This window comes from Pollachius pollachius, assembly GCF_949987615.1.
Source record: "Pollachius pollachius genome assembly, chromosome: 7".
Taxonomy (NCBI): domain Eukaryota; kingdom Metazoa; phylum Chordata; class Actinopteri; order Gadiformes; family Gadidae; genus Pollachius; species Pollachius pollachius.
Genome location: NC_136940.1, coordinates 26,693,656 through 26,721,034, shown reverse-complemented (window position 1 = coordinate 26,721,034; position 27,379 = coordinate 26,693,656). Strand labels below are relative to the sequence as shown.

General features: G+C 48.6%; 1 protein-coding gene across 7 annotated transcripts in view; it reads left to right on the top strand.

Annotated features, from left to right (window-relative positions):
• mast2 (microtubule associated serine/threonine kinase 2) overlaps positions 1-27,379 on the top strand; it is a 105,416-nt gene that overhangs the window by 56,007 nt on the left and 22,030 nt on the right. For 2 of the 7 annotated variants that reach the window (XM_079740091.1, XM_079740090.1), the window contains exons 5-11: positions 11,289-11,380; positions 15,971-16,046; positions 17,455-17,475; positions 17,941-18,019; positions 18,575-18,729; positions 23,176-23,251; positions 24,033-24,242. In XM_079740091.1, coding sequence (XP_079596217.1) covers positions 11,289-11,380; positions 15,971-16,046; positions 17,455-17,475; positions 17,941-18,019; positions 18,575-18,729; positions 23,176-23,251; positions 24,033-24,242 — 709 coding nt within the window. Of the gene's footprint in view, positions 1-5,790; positions 5,928-11,288; positions 11,381-15,970; positions 16,047-17,454; positions 17,476-17,940; positions 18,020-18,574; positions 18,730-23,175; positions 23,252-24,032; positions 24,243-27,379 lie in introns of those variants that run through there. The other 5 variants (XM_079740096.1, XM_079740094.1, XM_079740095.1 and 2 more) reach the window with 3 other exon arrangements.

The window sequence follows — 27,379 nt, the reverse complement described above, 5'->3', positions numbered from 1 at the left end:
CTTGATCTTAATTTTAGACTGAAGTAAAGTAGAGATGATGAAATGATTGTCCCGTCCATTTTTCCGACACGCTTTGAACAAACACGGTGTCGCCAGCGTCTTTAAATAATACACTTTGTTCCAACGTCTCCAGTATTGGCCTTAGAAGGTGTATTGTACCGGGCAGCCATTGAGTGCATAGCAGAGCTGATGGCTCTAGAGGGGCTCTGGTTGCAAAATGTTTGGTCCACCACATTGTTACCTGGTAACCTCTCTGCACTGGGAGAGCTCTGCTGGCTGTCCGGGCTGACAGACAGGAGCACCTGGCCTGGGACACACACACGCACACGCACACACGCAGACACACGCACACACATGCACGCACACACACACATACACATACACACACACACAAACACACACACACACACACGCACACAGAATAAAAGTGGAATTTACATAATTATTCATAATATCTTTACATTTGAAAGGATATGTTCACCAAGTGATTTTTGTCTTGTGTTTTAAGTGTTTCTCTATTTACCCTCTCTGCATTCATTTGGGGAAAATATATAACCTATATTTTACTCTGTTAACCAATCTCAACGTTTGAGTAGCTATTCAAGCTTGGTGCTTATTTTTTCATGTTATTGGGATGAACCATCAAATCAATTAAGTAGTTTAAACTAATGGCACACTTAATGATGTTTCAACATACAATACTGACATATTGTGGTGATTTATCTTTGAAAGGTACATACTTAACCCTGAATCCATGTGCATTCAGATAGTTTTGTGATGAGGCTGTGGCTGGTGAGTTGGCTCCGTTAACCTACTGCTACCGTGATGTTTCGACCAACGTACAGGGGACCGTCTATACTATACTCTCCGTAATTATACAGCAGCTGCAAATCCCAATTAAGAAAGCTTCCAGTAAAGGGTTAAAAGTTAAAGTTCAAAGGTGTGTGTGTGTGTGTGTGTGTGTGTGTGTGTGTGTGTGTGTGTGTGTGTGTGTGTGTGTGTGTGGAGCAGTGCACTATAACAGCTGAGCGCTCTGGTTTAGATGGATGAAAGCCTATTTATACTGTGTGTAAGTGTGTACCAGGACACTGGCTGGTTTCCGACCACTGATAGACACAGCTCTGTGCATGTCACCATCACACTCTACCCTCCTGTCCACGCAGAAATGACCCCACTTGGGATGCACCTATCAGGATGGGGATAGTGAGTCTGAATCTGTTCCACATTTTGCCCAACTTGATGTTTACTCATACAATGGCTGAGTGAAGTCTCTCTCTCTCGTGCCGATAAGTCTGGAATCTGCTGGGTGATTGCATTGACCCTGTTGCCCCTGGCTACACTGTTAGCCCCTTACACCCAATGGCTCTATACCCCCTGGCTGGAACTAAGTAGCAGTATTATAATGCTGAGCAGATCAATCTTACTCTCTCCTTCTGTAACCTTTGTTTTCTCTGCGCTCTTATGCAATCCCTCGAGCACACACACACTCGGACTCACACACATATTGGTGTGTAGCGACATTCCCAGGTCCCGTGGCTGCATCTTCGTCAGCATGGTAATCATTCTGCATTGAAAGAAATGTGTGTGCGTGTGTGCAGCTTTAGTAAATTATGCTGTGTGCGTGTCTATTTTTCTTATTGGTGTATCTCCCCCGTGTGTGTGCGTGAGCCCTTGTGATCCAGCTCATTGTCCGTGATTCAGCAGACGCACCAGAGTCCTGGGCCTTCTGAGAAAGGGAGCAGGCTGGATGGCAGGGAGGGTGGGGACAGCTGTGCTTCTGACTCAGAATGTTGTGCGTACGTGTGTGTCATTATCAGTGTGTGTGTGTGTGTGTGTGTGCGCGTGCACATGCATTTTAAGGTGTTATGGTGTCTGATGTTTGGCTCCTATTCTTTATTACTCAATAGCATCCAACTCATTCTGCCCTTTATGATCTCTCTCTCTCTCTCTCTCTCTCTCTCTCTCTCTCTCTCTCTCTCTCTCTCTCTCTCTCTCTCTCTCTCTCTCTCTCTCTCTCTCTCTTCCCCCCCCCCCCTCTCCCTCCCTCTTCTCCTGCTGCCCGCCTCCCATTTGGCCATAAGGGAATGGAAGAGGCAGACTGGACACCGCCTAAACAGAAACAGTTGTGCAACCCCAACTAGCAGCAACTAGTTACTCACAGGAAACAAGGGGATTACCACTGCCGATGACCCAAGGATTGAGTTCTGTTACCTTGCTCACACCTCCAGAGAGCACTCCTCAGCCTCTGGTTAAGCGTATAGGACCGGAGCCGTGGAACTAGTTTGACTCTAGCTTTCCTTCACTTTCTCTGAATGACGCATAAGGAGAGAAAGGTCTTGGAATTTTCTTCTCAAACGGATTAAGGGAATTAAGTTATGAGGTGTGCCTGAAGATTCACTAGCATCACAGTAGAGGAAAGTTGTTTTCTTATTTTCCGGGATGTTTACTTATTATGTTTGTAGTTTGTCTTTAAGCAGTGACGCAAAAAGCTCTGATTGTTGGACACGCAAGTTGCATCTTAACTGTTTTGGCTAACGGTGCTATGTGTTAATCTAGCTGAACTTGCCAACATCCACAAGCTGTGTGCGTCTTGCAAATCTTTGTATGATTTGCAATATTTCGTAGTTTATGACTGGCAGTGTGCCCGCCATCCAGAGTACTAGAGTCTGGCCGCGATGCCAGTGTATCTGTAGCTGGTCTCGCTGTGTGTGGGTTTGAAGGCGTCCTCCCTGAATGTGCCAGGAAGCTTGTGGCCGAGTTCCCTATGCCTCTTCGGTACAAGTCTGGGCACACAGCAAAGCCAGTGCCAAGCATGGCTTTGACAGACAGGTGAGCTGGCATTCTCCAGTGGATTATTGTAGATTACTAGTCTCCATTTTGACCTGGGAAGCGAGATGCGGAGGAGGAAAGACAGAGCAGGAGCTCCCAATTTACGACTTCAGTAAGAACTGTGTGTGTGTGTGTGTGTGTGTGTGTGTGTGTGTGTGTGTGTGTGTGTGTGGTAGCTAATACTAGTTGTAATCAAAAAAAGTGTTTAATTGACCTCACTTGAATCTGCTCAAACTACAATATACAGTATATCACCAAACAATAGTGCTGCTCATAATTAGGTCTTTATTTTTGATTGTTCTGTGTGGCCAAGTGAGATGGAGTTGAACGTGCAGAGCTTTGTATTATCCCACTGTGGTTTGTCCTCCTGCCACTACAAATATAGCCTAGCAGGGGACGTTAGGGCTCAGCTTTCAACACACACACACACACACACACACACACACACACACACACACACACACACACACACACACACACACACACACACACACACACACACACACACACACACACACACACACACACACACACACACACACACTAAGTGGCTTGAAAGGTAGGGGGTTAGAGAGGTTAAACAGGGGACCCATTACATAGTTACAGGAACACCTCAGACTTGGTCTGAATGGAAAACCATGACTCTTTAGGGTTTTCCATTCAGGCAGAGAGAGAGGGAGAGCGAAGGAGACTAAATTAAACAACCCTGCAAGCCTAGCCAGCAAGAAATGCCCTCTCTCACATTCAGGCCTGTAGTCCCACCCCCAGCAGGTGGTTATCCCCGCACTCCCAATAAGGGGGTTGGGGGTGGGGGCGTGTAGACACGTCGGGTTTGAACCCATATGGTCTCTCGGTAGAGCCAGCCTTGTTCTGGCCCTTCTGCATGCCCAGCTGGACCAAGGGGCTGGCCCCGCCAGTTAATGACCTCAGAGCGCACTCTGTACACAAACACACACACACGCACACACACACACACACACACACACTAGGGACAAGAGAAGTGTAAGGTAGCAGAGTATAATTAAGTTCTGCATGGCCCAAACAAAGTGTATTGTACAGGCCTCTCTTTCTGACCCCATGCAGTCAAATCCTCATTTATCTTCTACTTGCTCGTCGTCAACTTTCTGTACTGTCCCGCACGCAGCCAACCCACTCCTACCCTCACCCTCTCCGTATCCCTCTCCCCCTGGGCAGAATCTGGTCCCCGGCTCAGCTCCGTTGCCACGGCAACAGCAGCCTCATCCAGCACCTGCTGTCCCCCACATCGTTTTGTCCGTGCGCGGTTATGAGCCCCGTAGCCCTCTGCTGCCCCTCCTTCTCCTGTCCGTCCCCCTCCCTCTGTGGGTCCGACGGCCCCCTCTCAGCCCCGGACTACCCTGGAGGAAACCCCTTCCTCTGGAGGTAAGCATCAGAGCACTGCTCAGTGTGTGGCTGTTTCCTCTGCTAGAGTTTTAAGTGGCGTCAGCTCAACCTCACCGACGGGCTTTTGTCGGCCAAACGATGTTGAAAGTGATGGTAAGTTCACCTTAAGGGAGACGCCTGGAGGCTGTGAGTGTGCTGTGCGCTGGGACCATTTCACTAGATCTCTGCTCGTACAGACGGCGAGAAGACATTACTGTGGCGCAATCACTTTCATTTACATTTTTACTTTTTGAGTGAGTGCTATATTGAGTGAGTGCTATTGACTTTTTAAAAAGGCACCAGTTCTATCTTACTGCGTCTTCGATGCTCTGTGAACTTTGTGCCTGATCGCCTGAACGCCTGATAGGCTCTGAGTATGAACGTATCAGTAGCACTGACGTGATAATGAGGCGACCAGCCGCCAAAGTGGTGTGGCAGAAGTTCATCTGAAGATATTGGGCATATTTTTCTATTTTACCACATCGACCAATCGATTCTTTGGTTGACCTAGCCTCTATGTTTATGTGCTGTATGTCTATGTGCTGTATGTCTAACCTAGCTAGCTGAGGAGGTATTGAGAGTCTTAGTATGCTTTGCGTTGGCGCAGTATTGTCCTCTGTGTCTTTGGGACTCAGGTTAGTCCTTTATATGCTGTGTGTTGGGTGTGTAATATTTTGCAAAGACAGTTCTGTTTTAAAGCACCATCTGCCCTTTTTCCTGTCCTTGGAAGTTTGTCTTAAGAATAAATTACATTTAATACCATTCCGAAAACTACCACATAGCCTCATGTTACCATGAGGATATTCATCAGTTTTCTAGGCTATAGCTGGTTCTTCTATACTTATTCTACTTGTTGTCCTTTGTTTATTCAACAATCCCAGCTTCTCGTTGCCAAGCGCTTTTCATGCACACAGTCCTTCTCACACACTCACACACATCCCTGTAAGGAGCTGGCCAGCAAGTGATCAACCAGAGGAGTAGGAGCCGCCCAGAGAGGTCCCGGTATCCAGCATGGCATTTCTTTAGGCTGCTTCCCTACAAGCTTCAGGGCTCAAGCTGCCTTTCAACAGCTCAGGGACGTTATTTCCTACTGAACTGTCAGCGCTCCTTTTGCATGTTATTAGCGGCTTTCAACATGTTGTCCAGGTGTGGCCAGGTAAGGGTGCTCTGCTTCGGTCGCAATGGTGTCTGGCCCCAGGGGGCGTGGCGGACTGGCAGTGGCAGATGCTCCAGTGTCATCAAACAGACCAATGACCCCATCTAATGGCCACAGTGCTATCTACACTCTCTCTCTCTTTCTGTCCCTTTCTCCTCGCACCTAATGTGGCAGGAACAGACGGGGAGAACAGAGCAGTGGGTAGAACAGTGGTGGCAGCGGCACTGGGTTGGAGTGGTGCAGAGAGAGCATGGAGGAGGAGGGAGGGTTCACCCGCTGTAACAGCGTGTGACAGGTGTGAGCTCGCCTCCGTTGGCTGGCGTACGCTGCCTCCCCTCTCCTGTCTCTCCTCCTCTCCTGTCTCTCCTCCCCTCCCTCCTCTTGTCCCTGCCTGTGTGCCGGGGAGCTGTGCTGGTGTTGTGGAGCTCCAGGCTGGACGCTGGTGTCCCTGTTTCCAGGGCTTTAGCATGTCTGAATCCTTCTGGACCGTGCTCTCCAATTTCTCCCTGCCTGAGAGAAGTATGCTCCGCCGTTCCAAGAGGTAGATCCACACTCTCCCTGCTATCACCCTCTGCTCGCGCTCACCCTCTCTCGCTCTCCCGCGTTCTCCCTCTCTCCCTCTCTCTCTCTCCCTCTCTCCCTCTCTTGCTCTCCCTCTCTCCCTCTCTTGCTCTCTCCCTCTCGCTCTCTTGCTCTCTCCCTCGCCCTCTCTCGCGTTCATTCGCTCTCTTTTGCTAGCTATTGTTTGCTATTTGTTTGTCATTTTTGCAGCTTGCCGCCTGCTGCTCGTTTTATTGGATTCCTTTTGACTAACTACTGCTCTCGGATTCAGATGTCTTATGTTTCTAGAAAGGAGTGCTCCCTCTCTCTCCCACTGTTTTAAATATAATGTTGATAGATGTTCTTCCTGCTCTGTGTCTCGCCACTCCCTGCTTACCTTCCTTTTCCCATCGCTGTTCTGACGCTTTTCTGGTTGCCCTGTGGAAGCTTACATGAAGGTCACCGAACCAGATTGACCAAATGACTGTGTGTGTGTGTGTGTGTGTGTGTGTGTGTGTGTGTGTGTGTGGGTTTGCATGGGTTTGCTGCGGGCACATGCTTGTTCATGAGGGACAGTGATGTTAACCACTCCTTAGTTTTGTTGGAACATGCTTATTTGCCTTGATCCCTTGATTGATTAACAGGTTAGTGTCCAAATAGTGACGCATCACCTCACTTGGCATTGCATGGTGGCACCACCTCCTCCACCCCAATACTCACATCAACCAGCTTACGCTATCTTGCCTGAGAGAGAGATGGAGAAAGCGAGGGAGGCAGAGAGAGAGGGAGGGAGAGGGAGAGAGAAACGGTGGTGGTAATATCAGATCAGATCATTACCAGTCTATATTTTCTTCCTGCTAACTAATAACAGGTGTTGGTTGCCAAACACACATGCCAACGTGCACAGAGATGCATATTGTTTAGTTTGCTCCTGCTTCCTGCTTCCTTTTATCTTTTTGAGATCTTTATTTAATTTAACCGTTTATTCTGAAGAATATATGTGATTAGTCGTCTTCTAGACAAAATGGCAGATTTAACAATAGATTTAGATAGTGAGGTATTTAATTGAAAATTATACTCGTAATGACACTATGCATATGTCCACATGTACAACAAACAATTAGTGAGAATATCATGTGTAAGCCATGGTAAAGAAGCATACACACAATTCCGCATTGTCAATGTGGATTCTAAGTGGCGTGAGGTGTGAGCGATGCTTCGATGCGACCTAGTAAAATCAGTGTTTCAAAAAGGGAGGTAGACAGGAGGACCTGGAGACAAACCGCACACACACACACATGCTGGGATACGAAAGCCATTAGTTTCCTGTGGTGGCCGTAACCTGTGTTATCGATCGAACCGTGGGCAATCAGACTTCAGACCTCCATCATTGTGTCTGTGTTTGAGGTGTGTGTGTGAGCGTGCATTACAGAAGGTGAAGTCAGACAATAGAATATGGCTCTTCCTTATGTGTTGAGTAATAAATGTACCACTCTTATCAGAGCGATCTATGCATGTTTGTGAATTTGCTTTCTGCAAAGTCACTGCGTTTTTTGTTATAAAAACACAGATGTGGACAGTGATAGACGCACATGAATACCAGACAACTCTCAAACTTGGACTGGGGATTTATTGAAATTGGGTTAGGTTCTAAAAAGTGCATTTTAAAAGGTTTATGCACAAATCTACTGGTTCTTTCTTTGTAGAAGGAGAGGCCAAGAATGGGTCAGGCATTCAGTACAGTTTGTTACTAGTTTTGCGACCTGTAATTGGTTACACTAATCCCCCCCTCCCCACCCTTTAAACATACTTTGATAAAATATGTATAATAAATAATTCACATTCTGTGAAGAAGTGTATTGTTGACATAAGGAACCGCACAAGTCTGGCTCTACTGATAAAAGCAATAGCAGTGAAAATAGCGGCAATTCAGCCGCTGTCTCTCCAACAGTGCCACGCTGTTATTACTGAAGAGTCAATATAGTTCACATTCATTCTATTATTGAGATATTTCTTGGTGTGTGTGTCTGTGTGTGCATGCGTGCGTGTGTGTGTCTGGCTGGGAAAGTGTATTCTCCTTGCAGCATGGAGGCAGCTGGTGAGAAGGGGGGCAATCTTCTTTTCAAACTCTCCCTCCTGCTGTTTTCTTTCCGTCTTGCCCAGACAGGAAGAACCAGTGTCCATACTGATCCACTCCAATGCTCCACTGGGCTGATGGCTCTGCCCTCGCCAGGCCCCCCCCCCCCCCCCCCCTCCCTCCTTTAGTTAACACTGCTGAACCCAGAGTCATAAAGGTTAATGTCTCCATGAGAAAATAAACCCCTTAGAGTGTTCTGTAATGATGCCAATAGCAAAAGGAAGTGTGTGTGTGTGTGTGTGTGTGTGTGTGTGTGTGTGTGTGTGTGTGTGTGTGTGTGTGTGTGTGTGTGTGTGTGTGTGTGTGCAATGTGTGTTTGGGGCACACACACAAACAGAGACGGGCATATAAAAGTCCCCATGCCCCCATTGCTCGCAGGTGTTTGTGGGCTAACAGCATGTGTGTGCTGTGGTAATTGGCCCATCACATCTGCCCACCAAACATAATTGTGTGGTTCTGGCATCCTAACCCTGGGCACATCCCATCACGCTGGTTTAGTCGAGAAACTGCTTGGACCGCAGTCGATGCAGTCCAACCCGCGCCTCAGTCACACATCAGCCCCACAGGATTCTCTGTCTGCATGGGGCGGCATACATGCTCCAGTTTGCGCTCACACACACACACACACACACGCACATGCACACACACACACACACATACGCACAAAGGCGTGCACACAAACAGGCGTGCACACACACACACACCACACACACTGGCGTGCACACACACAAAAAACATACACACAGCCACACACACACACGCTCACGCGCACACACACAGGCCGCACACACGTGGACATATGGCATAATGACCAGACAGTATCCTACCGTCTGCTTTGGTGTGTGTAGTCAGCAGTATATGATCAAGCATGCCTGCAACACTCCTCTGTTTTGAATAAGGTCCTGCTGGGACGATTACCTAAAAGTAGTACGCTATAAATCCTCACACATCCTCTCCCGCACACACGTGTGTAGCCCATACACACACATGGCCACACACGCACCGTGTAGGCACACACAAGGTGGAGGTGTGTCGGCCACAGGGGCTCGATATGAGCCTGCTACGGCAGGAAACATCCCCCTTCATCTCTTTGTACCAGCACATGGTCGTGTTTTCTGTTCCTCCAGTTCATACCACGTCTGTCTGCTCAGTAAATGTGCAAGGAATATGATGCTGGCCTCGTTATTGTATATAAAACACAGGCGTTACCTGGCTGTGCCCCCCCCCCCAGCACCACCTAGTTCTCTTTCTGTCCATAAACACAGTTACTGGGTGGAAGTAGATGGATGAAGCATTCAAAGCTGTGTGTGTGTGTGTGTGTGTGTGTGTGGAAAGAGCCAGCGGCACCTTAGTGATGAGATGAAAGGGAAGACAAAGTGGTCTCAGGCGCAGTGGGAGGCAGCGCTGGATGGGAGGGAGTGATGGAGTGGAGCGTATCGGGGTTAAACAACCTGAGGTTGGATTCACTCTGTATCAGGAGAGCAGGGTCTGTGCGCCACCATGGAGACAGCTTAACCACAGCCTGTCCAAGTGGCAGAAAGAGTGCCAGGTCTGCCTGTGGACTCCCAGTGGAGTCGAGCTGCATTAGCTAGTCCCTCTGTTGTGTGAGCGTGTGCACACAAACACTCACACATCAAACTGAAATACCTGCTGGTGCTCTGTGTGTGTCTCTGACAGATTTGAACATTGTGGGTATTATTGTGCTGTAGCCTATGCTGCCTGCATTAATAGTCCCATCATGTATCCATTATGCACAACTGACTGATGGCAAGGCTGTGGATTGATGTGGTCTCTGTGCGCCTTCCTGCCTCTCTTCTGTCTTCTTGTCAGTGTAGCTGTCTGCTTTGCCCTTGTCCATCTGGAACTTTAATTGCTGCTATGAATTGTCCCTGTTTTCTTCACTCCGTTCTGATTCCACGTGTGAAACACTTGGCTGTGCCTGTATCTCTCTGCTGTCCATGTAGAGCCTCCATTCAATGTGGATCTGCACAGTTTCTATTGGGATGTGGGTGATGGGAGATACCTTTGGTGGTCTTGCAAGATGCATTTGTATGTTGGGATGTATTGTATTTGGGGTGGGTCTTCATCTTGGTGGTTGTGTTTTCAGTTCCAGGCCGCCTTGATAATTGCCTTCAAATAAATGCAAAGAAAAAGGAAACGAGAATATCTTTTTACTTTAAAGTAACAACAATGGCACAAACATAGAAAATACTCAAATATGCCCCTCCCCTCAAGCCTCCAAAGCCACTCCCCGAAACACATGACTAGCTCGCTAACTTTAGCACCAGGCCTGACTAGCTCGCTAGCTTTAGCACTAGGCCTGCCTAGCTTGCTAGCTTTAGCACCAGGCCTGCCTAGCTCGCTAGCTTTAGCACTAGGCCTGCCTAGCTCGCTAGCTTTAGCACTAGGCCTACCTAGCTCGCTAGCTTTAGCACTAGGCCTGCCTAGCTCGCTAGCTTCAGCACCAGGCCTGCCTAGCTTGCTAGCTTTAGCACCAGGTCTGCCTAGCTCGCTAGCTTCAGCACCAGGCCTGCCTAGACTCGTGGAGACTCACACATTATACCAGACACCAGAGTTTTAGTTTGTAAGAGCAAAGGATTTATTGATTGTGGTCTGGTTTTTATTAGAGAATTCCAAAAATTATGACAAAAAATACTAATACCAACACTACAAATATCTCGCCTTTAAGCAAGGTCTCCAAACATGTGTATACAAAAATAACACAAACTGCTGCTGTAAACAAATTAAATCAAAATATCTCATTCAACACCACTGGTTAATGCTTACACACACAGATCAGTGACTGTGTTATCACCACTGGTTAATGCTTACACACAGATCAGAGTGAATGTGTTATCCGTTGACTATTGTCATAATAATAATCCTCTCGTCTCATTATTCTGTTGATTAAATAGATATTATTATGTCATGAAAATCTATTATTAATGAAGCTTGACTTAGGAGTAGCTGAAAAAGGCAATAATGAGCGTGTTTCATTCTGTCTGTACAGAGTATGAGATGCTTGCAGCTTAGATAACCATGGTTTGGGGTTTTAGCCTCAAGCTTTGATAATGTGTATCACCATCAGGGCGTATCTGTCCACCAGTGGATTACAAAATGTGTGTGAGCTCCTTGGAGGCTCTTTAACCCAGCTTTATGTAAAGGGTAACAGAACCCAGTCTGGTCCGTTGGCTTGTCCTCACGCTGTTACTTCTGTTCCCACAGCTGCCGGACCAGCAACAGGAAGAGTCTTATTGTGACGTCCAGCACCTCCCCGACCCTACCCAGACCTCACTCCCCTCTGCCGGGACACACAGGTAACACCTCCCGGACACCACCCAGACCTCACTCCCCTCTGCCGGGACACACAGGTAACACCTCCCCGACACCACCCAGACCCCACTCCCCACTGACACACAGGTAACACCCCCACACGCCCGTATTCTCAATGCAAACACGATATGAAATGTGGTTTGACTCAATGTGAAGCTAAAGTGTCCCATGAAGCCCTAAGCCATCCCCCTCCCTTCAGTCCCATTCAGAGAGCTCACACGCAGATATCAGTTTGTTGTTGGGTTCCTGCTGTGGCTGTAGTTGTGTTTTAATTGCTTCTCCATCTGCGTCCTGTGCATCCCCATGGCTACGCTTGATCAAGGATTCCTGCTGCTTCCTACCATGACTAACTGCTGCGATCACACAACATGACACACATGGCAAAAGTCGCTTTGTTTTACCTCAATTTGAGGGGGGGGGGCTGAATTGCTTGAATTGTAGCAACGTTTCGAGAGAGGGTTTACACGTGCCGGAGCCAGTCCTTCCTTCCACCCCCATTTAAAGTGCTGGGCTTATATACGTCTGAGAACAGGCTGGTGAATAAGAGATAATTAGTGAGTGGCAGCTGAGTTCTGAAGACTTGATAGCCTGTTGATGGGTCTTCTCACCCAGCTAGCCCCCAGTCCTCTCAACAGAGGACAGGATACACAACTGTCACACAATGTGTAGGCTATATCTGACCCCACCCATATATATATATTGATCATCACCCATGATGATCAATATATATATGGGTGGAGAGCACCACAGAAGGGCTGTATTTCCAGATCAAATTTTGAGCTGAGTCAACGGGATCAGAACTCAGAGCTAAGGGGGTGAGGTCTGGAAGGAGCAGAGTGGGTGAATGGGCTGACAGGAAATCGAAAGGACTGAGAGAGAGAGCAGGTGGCGGGTGTGATGGAAGGACAGATAGATACGCCTGACCGAACAGGAATGACGGAGAGACTTTTAGTCCCGGCTGTTTGTGCATTGCAAGCCTTTACAATCACCTTCACCTTCACAACAGGAAATGACATGGCTTCTACACCTGTCAATCTCAAACACACACACACACACACACACACACACACACACACACACACACACCCCTTGTAATCTCCTTCAGTAATCTACAGCCTTCAGGCTGGCCACTGGAAGAGATGAGGGGAAAGCAGTGTGGTTTTGCAGCCTCCACATTTCAAACTAAACAACCCTACCCACTATCCCCTGCCTGCCTCTCTCTGTCTGTTCTTCTGCCTCTCTCTGTCTCTTCTTCTGCCTCTCTCTGTCTGTTCTTCTGCCCCTCTCTGTCTCTTCTTCTGCCTCTCTCTGTCTGTTCTTCTCTCTCTCTCTCTGTGTTCTTCTGCCTCTCTCTGTCTGTTCTTCTGCCTCTCTCTGTCTGTTATTCTGCCTCTCTCTGTCTGTTATTCTGCCTCTCTTTGTCTCTTCTTCTGCCTCTCTCTGTCTGTTCTTCTCTCTCTCTCTCTGTGTTCTTCTGCCTCTCTCTGTCTGTTCTTCTGCCTCTCTCCATCCATTCATCTCTCCGTCTCTTCCTCCCTCCTTGTCTTCTTGTCTCTGCATCTGTCTGTCGCCGGGCTCAGGGTTGCCGTGTTGCCATAGTAACAGCCACGTAACTAACCGCTTCCCTCAGTTTGTCATTTTCTTCCCTTTTATGATGCTAAGTACTTTGACTTTAAAATACATCTGATAATGAGAAAACATTTTTGTTTTGTAGTTTGATGGGCATCTTGATTTTATAGTGTGTGTGCGTGTAAGAAAGCTTGTTCCCCTCACAGCCTCCCACACATCGCGTCAGGCCTCACAGAAGCAGAGTGTGGTTAGGGCCGGTACCATCCTAAATGGTTTGGTTGCCCCCATCCCCAAACTGACCTCTTAATACTAGGGTTAGGGCCGTCTCCACCGATACGCAATATTCAATCGTGTTGTTTACCAAAATGGTTTTCCCTATGGTGTTTTAAAATATTTATATTACACTCTATCCTTATGAACACCTGATGCAGCATTGTTAAATGTTAGCATATATATGTTTTGAAGGCAATATAATTCATCCATCTCTCTTTTCTTTTTGCATTTGTGCCGTTGTCTCTTATTATACGTGTTAGTTTTTTACATCTTCTCTTCCCCATCCTCCTCTATACTTATGTGTGCTCCTCCCTCTCCCTCTAATGGTGCCTAACCATCAGTTCTGTTACACGTCCTTCCTCAGTCCATTGTCCTCCAGACACATGGTGAAGATGAGCAGCAGTACTCCTCATAGAATCAACCTCTGTACCTCTCCACCTGGCTGCTCTCTTTTCTTCTCATTTCACTCTTCTTGTTCAACTCTGTCTCCTGTTTTCTCCTCATTTCACCATCAGTCCATGTATTTGTGTTCTCTTCATTTCTCTCTGTTTTACTTATCTTACCGCTGCTTCCAGCACCGCCCCCCTCTGTCTTCGGTCACTGTTGCTTTTTGCTAAAGGTCGAGCTTTGTTGATGGGCAGAGGTCTTGGGTTGCCTTGAATGGAAATGGAGACCCTTTTGTCGTAACCAGTCACTGGATGTTTTGAAGTCTGCTGTTGATAAAATAGGGAAATGGGATAGAAAGGTTGCCTGTTAGTAATCTTGATTAGGTTCCTGTTCACTTCAAATGGTGAATCATTTTCAATTCCTCTCTGCTTTTCCCACCAATTAATTTCCCTCCGCTGCTTTAAACCTACGCACATCTCTCCAGGGAGACGATGGCGGCACAGCGGTGGGTTTGCATGTACAACTTCACAGTCTGTAGACTCTGCTTATCTTCTCCAAACTAGGTCACTGTAGAGTCTATCCACTGTGAAGTGTTGTGAGCGCTGACAGCCTGGCTGCTTCAACACCGACCGGTGAAACTAATATCCATGCTTAGCTTGAACACTTATTTCCCTGCCTTTCATCATTCCATGTGTAAACTCAAACCAGGCCTGAGTTGTGGGGTAGGTACTGGGGTCACTGTGGAGCGCTCAGTGGCAGAGAGCATGTCCGTGCATATGGTTCACACTAGGGCTTGTGTGGGTTCATTATAGGCAACATAAAAAGATGAATTTTATTGTCGTAATTGTTTTGCCTTACTATTGATGGCACCCAGGTTGGCACAAACTACCATTGCAAAAGTATGCTTTTAGAAAGGACTGTTTATGTGTCTTCTCAACTCACTTGCGATTCCATTCATTAGTGCAATGAAAATCCTAGTAAGCCCCAGATTACTTCTCAGATCTGGATATATATAGTCTTGAAAATGTACCAATGGTATCCCTAATTTAAGACACAGTACCTAAATATCAACAATACAACTATATGGTTGGCCTGCCCCCACCTTTACACACATGTAGCCCGGATACTTCAACAATATTCCTTCAGTTCCTTGCTCTATTAAGTGAGTGATAAGTATTCTCCTTTAGGGTCCAGAATATGGCCTATAGCTACCGTTCTTCAGACAAGGCTCTGTAATCCATGTCCTGCTGAGCTGATGGAGCAGACGACCCTTAGGCTTCACATCTGCTCTAACAGAAGTCCTTCTGCCAGTAGACACGAGGGACATTGCCACAGTTTGGTAGAGCTCCTTGCCTTGCCACACATCAGTGCCCAATTTGTCACTTTGTAAACGTTTTGCTGCAGAGTTGCAATTTTTCTTTGCAAAGATAAGTGGATTCTTCTCGTTTTATTCTTGAGTTAACACACACACACACACACACACACACACACACACACACACACACACACACACACACACACACACACACACACACTTTTCTCGTGACATGGGTGTGTGAAAGCTAACTCTCTACAGTGGTAATAGACCCCTTGAGACCATGCTTCCATTTACACACAATCTGGGCAGAGATTGGAGCAGGATTTGAAAACGAAAAGTGTCTCAGAGTGGTTAGCATGCTGACACACGGCGAACGCTGATATGAATATTTGAGATTCAGACCTGTTCCGACGTGCTGCCAAACAAAATGGAAATGGAGCGATTAATTATGCATTCGGAACGCTTCACAACCCATCGCGGCTCTTCTCCTGTCTTATTAATCCGTGCCACAAAAAAAACACACAGACTTTTTTATTATATTTATTGTATTATATTTAGTTTAATTGCATATGTTTTTCTTATGCCATTACTTTTTTATATAGTGCTTGATGGTTTGTGATTTGAGTGTAGTGCAGTATGGATCGTAATGTTTGTAAAAAGAGCCTCCCCTTTAAGATCCAAATCACCCAACGGGTGTTGAGTGGTCAGTCCCCCTATGGCTTAGACTCTCCATCATCTCTGTGTCTCTGTGCATCCTTTTGGGGTCAATCCATTCAACCTCAGGAAGAAGTGCTTCTATTTGTTCAAATGCATTGCGTGTTGTGCAGAGTGCAGCTCTGTCCCATGCTGGTCGTAACGTTCCTCTAACTGGCCCTCATGACTGTCCGGGTCGGCCTGTATCTGTTTCTATGGTCTGTACTTCACCCAGGGGTTAGTCTTAACATCGGTCCTTTTAGAACCTAAGAACAAGGCTTTTATCTGTGCATTTTATTGTATTATTAACGATCCCTCTCCCTTTCTCTCCCAGGGACCAGCCCATTAGACAGCCCTCGCAACTTCTCCCCCAACACCGCGGCACACTTCTCCTTCGTTCCTGCACGGAGGTGAGACGGGCGTCAAGTACAGCAAACTTGTTCTCCATGCTTTCTTCTAGGGTGTGCTAAGGAGCGTGCTGTCAAGTGCTCGCTGGCAGGGGTTCACTGCACCCAGTTTGGTTGTTCTTTACACCATTATGTGCTGTAGGGGCTCTTCTGTTCGCTATCGGCCCTGCTCATATCTCAAATCTCTACTAAATCAAATGGTTCAAACATAAAGAAAAGTTAGTACTGACACTTTGTGAAGATGTGCTGAGGTTTCAATGATGCCTCATGAAACACTTTGTTTTGAATTGGTATAGCTTCAGCAAATGTAATAAAATCTCCTTGGAGGACAATCTGCCATCTATATGCAGTACAGCTGAATAAAGATGGCACTGGGAGATGTAAGCGACATCAGGTGAAAGCTCTAGTACCCTAGTGGTCAGTGAGTCAAATATGAATCAATAGCAACGAAATGCATGTCATTTATCAGCATACATAATTTATATGTTCCAGAGACCGGAGTAATGGATGTTAAACTCTCATATAAAACCAGACAGTCATATTATTCATGAATCTAAATGTACTCCACTCCACTGCACTGCACTAAATTTCCTTCCACAAATGTTGTGAGGGTTTTGGATCGGAGGTGCTTGAGACCAAATTGAATACATTGATCCTGAGTGACGGAGGCTCCATAGTTCAGCCTTTAATGTCAGCAGTGTCTAAATGGAATATTGTGTGTTGCTTGACGGGGGGGGGGGGGGGGGGGGTTGAAAACCATGAGGATGATGATTATTATGTGAGAGCCAATGACAAGTCCAAGAGGAGGTCTGAGTTTGTCATTCATTCCGCATAATATCTCCCAATGCCTTCAATTTAGAAGGTAATTAAGGAGTGGGACTTAGAGGAGCAGGAAAGGGCATGGCCTTATGTGATGTGATGTAAAGCTTGTCTGTTTCATGGTCCTCTGTGTGTGCGCCAAGCTGAGACCTTTATTGGACTGTTCTATGACGCCTGCCAATGGTGACAGCTGCTTGGAGTAGGATTAAATACATTGCATTGGAAGGCAAAGATACACGGCTACGTAACTGGGTTTTCATCCGACACCACTCTAAAGGAACACTTTGTGAAAAAATCTGATGAGGATAATCTGGTCATTTAAATGAGGAGTTTTTTTGTCGTTATGTGTATTTTCAAAGGAGTTATGTATTTCACTGGGGATGCTTCTGTGTGGTGGCGTCAATGTGATGCTGCACTTTGAATGATGGGACAACAGTGACATCAAGTGGTGGAGTTCTGTAACAAACCCCCAAAAAATCTGGACTTTATAGAGTGCGGAATCATGGTGTGTATGGGGTTTGTGCATTTAACGACCCTTAATATAAATACAAGGTTATTAAAAACGTGTGTCTTTTTTTTTTTTTTTAAACAGTCACGGGCACAGAGCAGACAGGTAACGTCTACTCGGCTTTGACTGTGAAGCGCCTCTCCCTGCCCCTCCCTGCCCCCCCTTGCTATCAGTTATCAGTGTTATTCAGCAGGATGATTTAATAATCAATAAACCGCTGTGCTGTTAACCACTAACTGCTATCAGTTATCAGCGTTATTCACTGCTAACTGCTATCAGTTATCAGCGTTATTCAGCAGGATGATTTACAGATCCATTGCTCTGTCCAGAGGTGAATGCGTTTCCAACACCGCATGGCTTTCCCTGCGCTCTCTTTGCTCAGCACCTCTCGAGCCTGATGCCTGTGCTGCATCATGACACCCTTTCCTGTTCTAAGTGAATGGCTTTGTGTGTGTCTGATACCGGGCGCTGCATCTTGTCCGTGTGGTCCAGAGGTACAAATCCCACCTGTTAAATATCTTGTTTCTCTCTCTCTCTCTCTCTCTCTCTCGCCCTCTCCTCGTCCACCAGGACGGATGGCAGACGCTGGTCGCTGGCGTCCCTCCCTTCCTCTGGTTATGGCACCAACACTCCCAGCTCAACCGTCTCAGTAGGTCCCTCCCTCCCTTCTCCCACTGGGGTAGAGGGTAGGTCACCCATACCAACGTGGTGCCCATGGGTGGAGTCGAATGTGGGCATGAAGTCCATACCCACAAACCAACCCCCACAAAATACAACAATAGACTATTATATTTGTTATATTTTTCTGTAATTGCACAACATTTTTGCACTGCACTGCATTGTGCACTAGAATCAATCGTGGCTGGTACCACTACCATTTGATCACTTTACATTTCTGCTACAATTTTTTACATATTAAAATTGGTGTCTATCATTTGTCTATCTCCTTTATATTTTATATTGTATTGTTGCTGTTGAGGAACGAAGCATAATAGCTTTACTCTCTAAATGAAGACGTTGGTCTATGTGCCTCTCGTTGTCTTTGTTTGTGGGACACAGACATTCATTCAGAGTAGTGAAGCTAACAGGCGAGGCCTCCGTGCTAGTTCTCCTGCTTCACCTTCCCATAACACCGAGGCGCGTCCTGTCCTCCGGTCCACCGGGGGAGCTGCTGGCTGTAACGTGTGGTCTCTCTGCTCCTCAGTCCTCCTGTTCGTCCCAGGAGAAGCTGCACCAGCTCCCCTTCCAGCCCACGCCGGACGAGCTCCACTTCCTCACCAAACACTTCAGCTCGGAGAGCATCACCGACGAGGAGGGCCGGCGCTCGCCCAACATGCGGCCCCGCTCCCGCAGCCTCAGGTGGGCCGCCGGCTCGGCCGCGCACGTGCACACACACACACACACACACACACACACACACACACACACACACACACACACACACAGCTGGGCGTGCAAGCAAGCACATTCACGTACACACATGTGCACAAAGATTCATTCGCACAAGCAAACGTACGCACATACCTACAGGACGCACGCACACACAAACACCAGATCGCAGACACCATCCCATAAAGGAATAATAGTTCAAATCCTTTAATCAGGTGTGCCCAATTATTGTATGTATATATCACTTTTACCACACCTGTCCGGAACAAACAACCTTGGCTGCCCCCCACCCCCCCTTGAGGTCCTATCTAGCTGGATAGGAGTGTGTGTGTGTGTGTGTGTGTGTGTGTGTGTGTGTGTGTGTGTGTCCGTCTTTAGAAAGGTCAGGTTGGTCTGACAGCGGTGAGCGGGCCTGAGCTCCTCACTCTGTCAGTGCGGAGGGATTTCTCCGGCGCTGTCTGTCACCCACAGACTGCTTATCAGCCTGCCCCCCCCGAGAGCCCTGGACCTTTAGCGGGGAGAGATCCATACAAGTCCAACGCCCCGCTGTAATCCGTCACTGTCGACTTCCCAGCCTCCAAAGTGACTTTTCCCTCTATTTACCTCACGGCCCATCAACTGCTGTGTTGTCTTGCCATACTGAAAGGTGGTAAAAATGCATCGTTGTCACTTTTTCCACCCTCATCCGTCTTTAATATCTCCTTCGTTGTCCATCCATATCATTCCCCTATATGCAATTCTCAGATTTACGCTTTTGTTTTTAAAAAAATAGTGCAGCCGGTAGCGTCGTGCGCTGGGCAGATGAAGGGCGCTGGGGGTATCAGGACCAGGAGGTAGCACTGGGCAGATGAAGGGCGCTGGGGGTATCAGGACCAGGAGGTAGCACTGGGCAGATGAAGGGCGGTGGGGTATCAGGACCAGGAGGTAGCACTGGGCAGATGAAGGGCGGTGGGGTATCAGGACCAGGAGGTAGCACTGGGCAGATGAAGGGCGGTGGGGTATCAGGACCAGGAGGTAGCACTGGGCAGATGAAGGGCGGTGGGGTATCAGGACCAGGAGGTAGCACTGGGCAGATGAAGGGCGGTGGGGTATCAGGACCAGGAGGTAGCGGCCGGTCCCATGTAGAGGCCCACAGCCCGGTCCCGTTGCCCCACAGTAGCCAGGCGACAGAAGCCTCGGGCGCCAAGCGATGTGTCTGGAGAACAGACCTGGCCTCCCGCTCCTTGGAGCCATGCGTCCGCGCGCCGGAGACCGGTTCACACTGGTTCATACAGCCCACCAGTCGGAGTGTCCTCCTCCCGCGTGACACCAAACCCCCCTGTCGCCGACGTCACCAGGCTGAATCACTGCCGGGGGGGGGTGACTGACAGAGATTGAAAGAAAGGTAATAAAAAAAGGCAGACAGCCGCCTCAGAAGAGTCAAGAAAATATCAAGACACTAAGGGCACAGGCAGACAGCAAGAGGACTCTAGAGATTTAGGATGATGGGAAGGACTGGTGTGTGTTTATGTGTGCATGGATTGGTGTGCATGAGTGTGTGGGTGTCGGTGCACGTGTGGAACACGTATGTCAGTTACAATGAATAATGAGGGCGCTATAGATTAATTAGATGCAAATTGAGTCTTTTCTGTGAGGGCTGGAGAGCTGCTGTCGCTCTAAAGAGCCACCTTCCCTTAGCCTAACTCTTTGTTTCCCATTCATCGTTCTCTTCCCTCCTCTGGATCCTTCATTCGTCTGAGCAGCCCTTCCTCCTGTGGCTCGCCATGGCTACCCATCTCACTCTCCATTGAGGCGTCTTGCCTGTATGTGTGTCTCACCCTCCAACTCTTCTTGTCTACTAGCAGCCCACCCTAAAGTTAAACATGTCTCCACAATTTGGAAGGCTCGTCCAAAACAAACCTAGGATTAGTTCATTTAGCGGTTTCAGGTCAGCTAAACAATGCTTTTTGAAGTTGTATTAATTATTTTTACTCTGACTTCTTACACAAATAAATCCTCATCAGATGACTCCACAATTACATATATATTTATATATATATAAATATATATTCATGCTCCACAGGCAAATCTTAAGGTCAGAGTTATGGTTAGTCATGGTTATGGGATTTTGTCAATATATAAGTAACACACACAGACTCACACATTTAGCCTCCCCACCTCTCTATGTCATGGTCAATTAGGTTTTTCATTTCCCAAGCTGCCTACAGTAGTTGTGAAATAGCAGCTCTCTCCTGCTCGCTCGCTCTCTCTCTCTCTCTCTCTCTCTCTCTCTCTCTCTCTCTCTCTCTCTCTCGCTCTCCCCTGTCTAGCTCTCCCCATCTCGTAGCTCTAATCAGATGTCTCATCTGATTTACTTCAATAATCATCTCCACCGATGCGCTCGTTTGCATTTTTAGTGCCTTTGTCTCAAAAGTGACATCATCTCTCCTCAACAAAGTCTATTTTACGCTGCACATTTAGAATTCAATAAGAATAGTGTATAAAACATTTAGGATTTCATTTTGCCATGCATTCAGTGTGTATCGCTTTTTTTTATCCCATTAATCATCTCAACCTCAAAACAAGAACTTTCCTATTAAGTTCATGGTAAAGTATTACAATCTCTTAAACATTATTCATCAAAATAACGATGTGTCAAGTTATCAAGTATCGTCCAATGACATTTCTGTTTCCCATTAAGGCGGGCTAATAGCCTCATCCTCATTAGGCTTTGTCTAGCGGTCTGCGTTTCCTATACCAGAGAGAGGGCCCTTATCTCATTTTAATATAGACATCATCCGGCCAGCGCCAGGGGAAGATCTCCTGAAATGAAAAGTACATCCATAAGTCTCTATAACAGACCTTTTCCCGCCACGCCTGCCAATGTAACACCCTTGGATTTGATTGGATTGGATTGGATTTGATTGATCAGGGATGATATATGCAAGAAAATTGTTTTTGCATTTAAGAAAACAGTAGTTTACAAGCAACTCATTAATTCACTTTTTGTTTTGTCCACATCACATCACACACTTCTTGCTCAGTGTTGGTGTTGATCGAGTGCTGTTGTGATATTTGACCTATGTGTCACATTGGAGGTGCTCTCATATCTATTAGGCTCTGTAATTGGCCACAACACTGCCAGTGTATGACCTAAAGCATTACCTCATCGGTGTCTGCCTCCCCCTCCCCCCTCCCCCCACTGGTCCGTCGATGACTCAGACAGACGGAGCCCTCACCTGCTCCCAGCCCAGGGCGTCTGGGCTGGGTGTGTCTTTGTCTTTGAATTATTATTTTCTTGGCTTATTGCTGTGTTCAGTAGGGTACTTGTTAATCAATTTAAATGATCACAAAAGTTATATTATTAACAGTTGCTTTCATTATTTGTTATAATAACATTTATTTAATTGATTTTACCTTCTTTTTTTACCATATGGGTCTCAATGAGATTAAACAATTATTTGTATTAATTATTTTTATTAGATTTCACATAGAATTACACAGTTAAAAACAGATAAGCTGGAAGAAGTAGGGGTCAAGACATTTACAAACTGAACTCCATAGTTTTTATTTGATATTTAGTCATTTTTAAGATGTTTTCATCCAAAGCAGAGCATGCAATCAAAATTGGAGTAGGCACAAAAACATAAGAATTCAACAACTGGAGAGTTTGGTGGAGCTTATAGAAGGTGCGGTTACTTATCATATTGACGGCTTCATTTATGGCCGCCAGATCACAATCTATCCATGATAAAACATGATATCCTCACTGCTATCTTGTTGTGAATGAAGGCCAAGGAAGGTGGAGGCCAGTGCCGCTGCCTCGGTGACTTCAGAGACAGCGGAGGGGTAATCAAACAGGGATCGCCTCGGAGGAGGAAAGGCCAGTGTTATTCAGCTGGGATCTCGGGGCAATGAGGGCCTCAGGTTATTGGGAGATTGTGTTCTTTGGGGGCCCCCGATGGACTAAAGGAGAGAAGCATCTCTGTCTCTGGTGTCTGGAGAGCTGACCCTTGAACCAGTGACCTGGTACTGACAGACACAGGGACGCTGCTCTCCAACACACGGGAAGTTGTGGTCTCAGGAGACGCGTTCTGCTCAGTCTGGGAGCGGCTCTGTGTTCAGCCATGCCTGTCGTCATCGGGGAGGTTTTGAAGCGAGTGCTGTCATGGACATCGTTGTAACCCCATGTGGTCTGCCTCTATGACACACACACAGACACACACACACACACACACACACACACAGGTTGACACCGTAGGGGTCTTCTCAAAGTTATTTTGTCCAACACTAACCCGCTCCGATAGTAAGCTTCTTTACCGGGACGTACATTCCGCTTGCCTCTCTCGCTCCCAGTCCATACCAACCCTACGTTGGCGACGGGGCGGATTTGTTTCCCGAACTCATTCCTTTGTAACCTTTGTGTTTTATCCGTAGCCCTGGGCGATCCCCCGTCTCCTTTGACCATGAGATCGTGATGATGAATCATGTGTACAAGGAGAGGTTCCCCAAGGTATGGATACAGAAAAAAAACACCTTCAATAATGGATTTCCTCAATCAGCTTCACGTCATAGCTTAACATTTTAAAAGTGGATCAATATTTTTTAATAATTAATAGCAAAATAAAAGGATCTTGCATTCTATGCAATTAGCCTTCTTTAATGTTCAATGAGCAACCGTTTATCGGTCTCTAACCCTGCCCTGTGACTCCCCCTCACCCCTCCTCACCCCTTCCCCTTCACCCCTCCTCACCCCTTTCCCCCCACCCCTCCTCACCCCTTCCCCCCACCCGTCCTCCCCCCTCCTCACCCCTCCTCACCCCACCCCTCACCCCTTCCCCCTCCCCCCTCCTCACCCCTTCCTCCTCACCCCTTCCCCCCCACCCCTCCTCACCCCTTCCCCCTCCCCCCTCCTCACCCTTCCTCACCCCTTCCTCCTCACCCCTTCACCCCCACCCCTCCCCACCCCTTCCCCCTCCCCCCTCCTCACCCCTTCACCCCCACCCCTCCCCACCCCTTCCCCCTCCCCCCTCCTCACCCCTTCCCCCTCCCCCCTCCTCACCCCTTCCCCCCCACCCGTCCTCACCCCTCCTCACCCCTCCTCACCCCTTCCCCCCCACCCCTCCTCACCCCTTCCCTCCTCACCCCTTCCCCCCCACCCGTCCTCCCCCCTCCTCACCCCTTCCCCCCCACCCCTCCTCACCCCTTCCCCCCCACCACTCCTCACCCCTTCCCCCCCCACCCCTCCTCACCCCTTCCCTCCTCACCCCTCCTCACCCCTCCCCTCTCCCCAGGCCAGGGCCCAGATGGAGGTGCGCCTGGCGGAGCTGCTCTCGTCCTCGGCCCCGGACACGGTGCAGCCGCTGGCAGACGGAGTGCTGAGCTTCATCCACCACCAGCTGACGGAGCTGTCCAGGGACTGCCTGCAGAAGAGCCGCGAGGGCCTCATCACCTCGCGCTACTTCTACGAGCTGCAGGAGAGCCTGGAGAAGCTGATGCAGGATGTGAGTGTGTTATATACTAGGCCTGGGGGAGGATGTGAGTGTTCACCACACGGCCAACACTAGGCCTGGGGGAGGATGTGAGTGGGTCCTCCACCCTGCTGGGCCTGGGGGAGGATGTGAGTGGGTCCTCCACCCTGCTGGGCCTGGGGGAGGATGTGAGTGGGTCCTCCACCCTGCTGGGCCTGGGGGAGGATGTGAGTGGGTCCTCCACCCTGCTGGGCCTGGGGGAGGATGTGAGTGGGTCCTCCACCCAGCTGGGCCTGGGGGAGGATGTGAGTGGGTCCTCCACCCAGCTGGGCCTGGGGGAGGATGTGAGTGGGTCCTCCACCCAGCTGGGCCTGGGGGGGATGTGAGTGGGTTCTTGTGTGGATGAAAACAGCTTTCTTTTGCTGTTGACCTGTAAGTGCATTTGGACCAGCAGAGGATGTTTATTCCCAGTTCCTCCCGCCGTCTCTCTCACCACGGGAACGGGACGGCCTGTATGGCTTCATTCCAGGTGTTGGACTCACAAACCTCTCCGGAGTAAGACATCATGTGTAGTGTGTACACCCCCCCCTCCCCGGTCACGGTCGGTCTGGTGAGGACTAACTCACCCGGTGACGCACCCCCCCCCGGCTCACCCATCATCGTTAGGGCTGTCTCTGGCCAGTGATGTCATATCCGCGAGCCAGCCTGCTGCTGACCGGCCCAACAGGCAGGAGGAGATGATCACTGCCCCCCCCCCCCCATGTATCATACACACGCATACCAGTTGCCCCATGCTGCCCCTTTTTACAATTCGTCAGTACCTGACTAGAGTAATTACAAAGCAGAATGTCTGGGTCTGGTGGAAGATGAGATGGAACTAACCATTACTCCCAGACCACATATTAAGTATTAGCATAGGGGTGTGTGTGTGTGTGTCTGTGTGTTTGTGTGTGTGTGTGTGTGTGTGTGTGTGTGTGTGTGTGTGTGTGTGTGTGTGTGTGTGTGTGTGTGTGGTTTTCAGTGCTGGGGGCCCTAGAGAGACCGCTGACATTATGGTTCCCAGTGGCCTCATAGTGACCTTCCGTACTGTAGGGATATACATTCTCTCTCTCTCTCTCTCTCTCTCTCTCTCTCTCTCTCTCTCTCTCTCTCTCTCTCTCTCTCTCTCTCTCTCTCTCTCTCTCTCTCTCTCTCTCTCTCGCTCGCCCCCACATAGAGGCATCACCCACCCTGATTTTAATTTCACCCTCCAGCAGTCCGCTGACGGATGACTCTCCCAGACGGATGGGGGGGGGGAAAGGAGGGATACACAGTTTAGGGACCAGGAAGGCTGGGGGGGGGGGGGGATGTCTGTGATTGGCTGATGAAAGCATCCCGCTCTCTCCCTGAGTCAGGGAGGGGGAGGTGTGTGTGGGGGAACAGGAGCCCGCTAGAATGCTTCTGGAGGGGGTCCGATCTCAGTCAAGACATTCCACCACTTGGAGCACATCCTAAACACACACACACACACACACACACACACGGAGATGTGGACTCTGGAAGACGACCCTGCCGCCATCGCTGGTTGGAGGATGACGTCACCTGTTAGCCTCTGATTGGCCGCAGGTGCCAGAGGAGGAGGTGTTAGTGGACCAGCCAGCGCGGTCACAACAAGCCGGCCATGAGGCAGTGAGCAGGTGGAATGGCGGGCTGCTGCAGCCTGCGGCTACGTCGCTCTCTGGGAGTCCTGTGGCAGGTGTTGATCCTTTTGGAGGGCGTCATGTCTGGCGTGTCGTGGCAGCGGAGGCTTGAGGAAGAAGAGGAGCTGCTGGGAGAGATGATGAGGAGAGGCGAGTGGAAGGTGTGCGCAAAGAGCTGGAGAAAGGAGGGAGGCGCAGACCGCTCAGTTGAGTCCATTTCGGTTCAATTTACTCCGGCTTTTGGTTGGAGTGATGAAACTCTTTCATGCTGCCAAAGCGAAACATTGCTATGGTTCTGTGGTTGTGTCTGGTCGTCCTCACAGTGGAGTTGGAGAGTTGGATCAGACACGTTGGTTGCCTGCTAAAAGAAACTGCGTAATGTCGTTGGAAAAACCAATCAATAAGGTGCTAAACCTGCGCCGTTAAATTGATTGTGAGTGATCAGTTGTCCGGCATCATAGGCCTACCGGTCCATGGGTCTTAGAGCTGTAGAGATCTCATTAGTAGTTTGGCGATTCATTAATTCATGTACTACTTACATATTTTTATCTTTTATAATTTAGTTTTAATTAGTTGTTTTCATCACTTGCATTTTATTTTGTTTCATGGTTATTTATACCTGTGTTATTACTTAATTATTAAAAAAGCATACTCCTCTTGATGCTTCTGTTAACTTAGAACTTCCTGGATAATGTCAGCTGCCTGTGTTATTATCTGAGTGAGGCTGAAGGTCACGGAGCACCAGGAACTCACCAAACTGAGAGCTCCTTCAGCTGCAGAGGGTCTGTTGGACGCGGTTGTCTCTCCGGGCTATGGTGCAGAAGGGCAGGTTGGCCAGGGACATGCATGACGTCCTCTCAGGTCTTCCAGCTCCTTTGTTCTGCTCTGGCTCCATCCCCACCATAGATAGTGGTGGTCCATCAATCCCCCGACCTCTCCATCCCCTCGTGCCTCAGGCCTCTCATCTCTCTCCCCATCAGAGGGGCCAGAGCCGTGTCTCCAGCAGCCGGAGCCCGCCATCAGTCCTCATGTCATGACCCCATTACCCAGCCAGCAGGGGGCCTCTCTCCTTCTGCTTCCTTCACATCTTCTCCTCCTTCCTACCGTCAGACCCCTCCCCTACGCCCTGATCCTCTCCTCCCGTCTGCACGATGACCTCGCCTCCTCTCCCCTCCATCCGTCCCCTGTCAGGGTTCTCTGTGACCCGCCACGCTATCACCATGGCAACCCCCTACCCCATCGCCTGGCCATACCTTGGAGCCGCCCCTGTTCGATCCCGCTGTCGGTCACCTGAGGGTATGGGGGGGGGGGGGGGGGGGACACTAGTGGGAGACACAGTGCACACTCAGCAGTAGTTCATCCATCACAGCATGTCGATTGGTCCCCAGCATTCCACCTATCAGTCACTTTCGTTCGCCAGCCAGAGGAGGATGTCATTTACCTTTGTGAAGGTTTTTGGATCACAACGTAAACTTTGGAAAACTCCTCGCA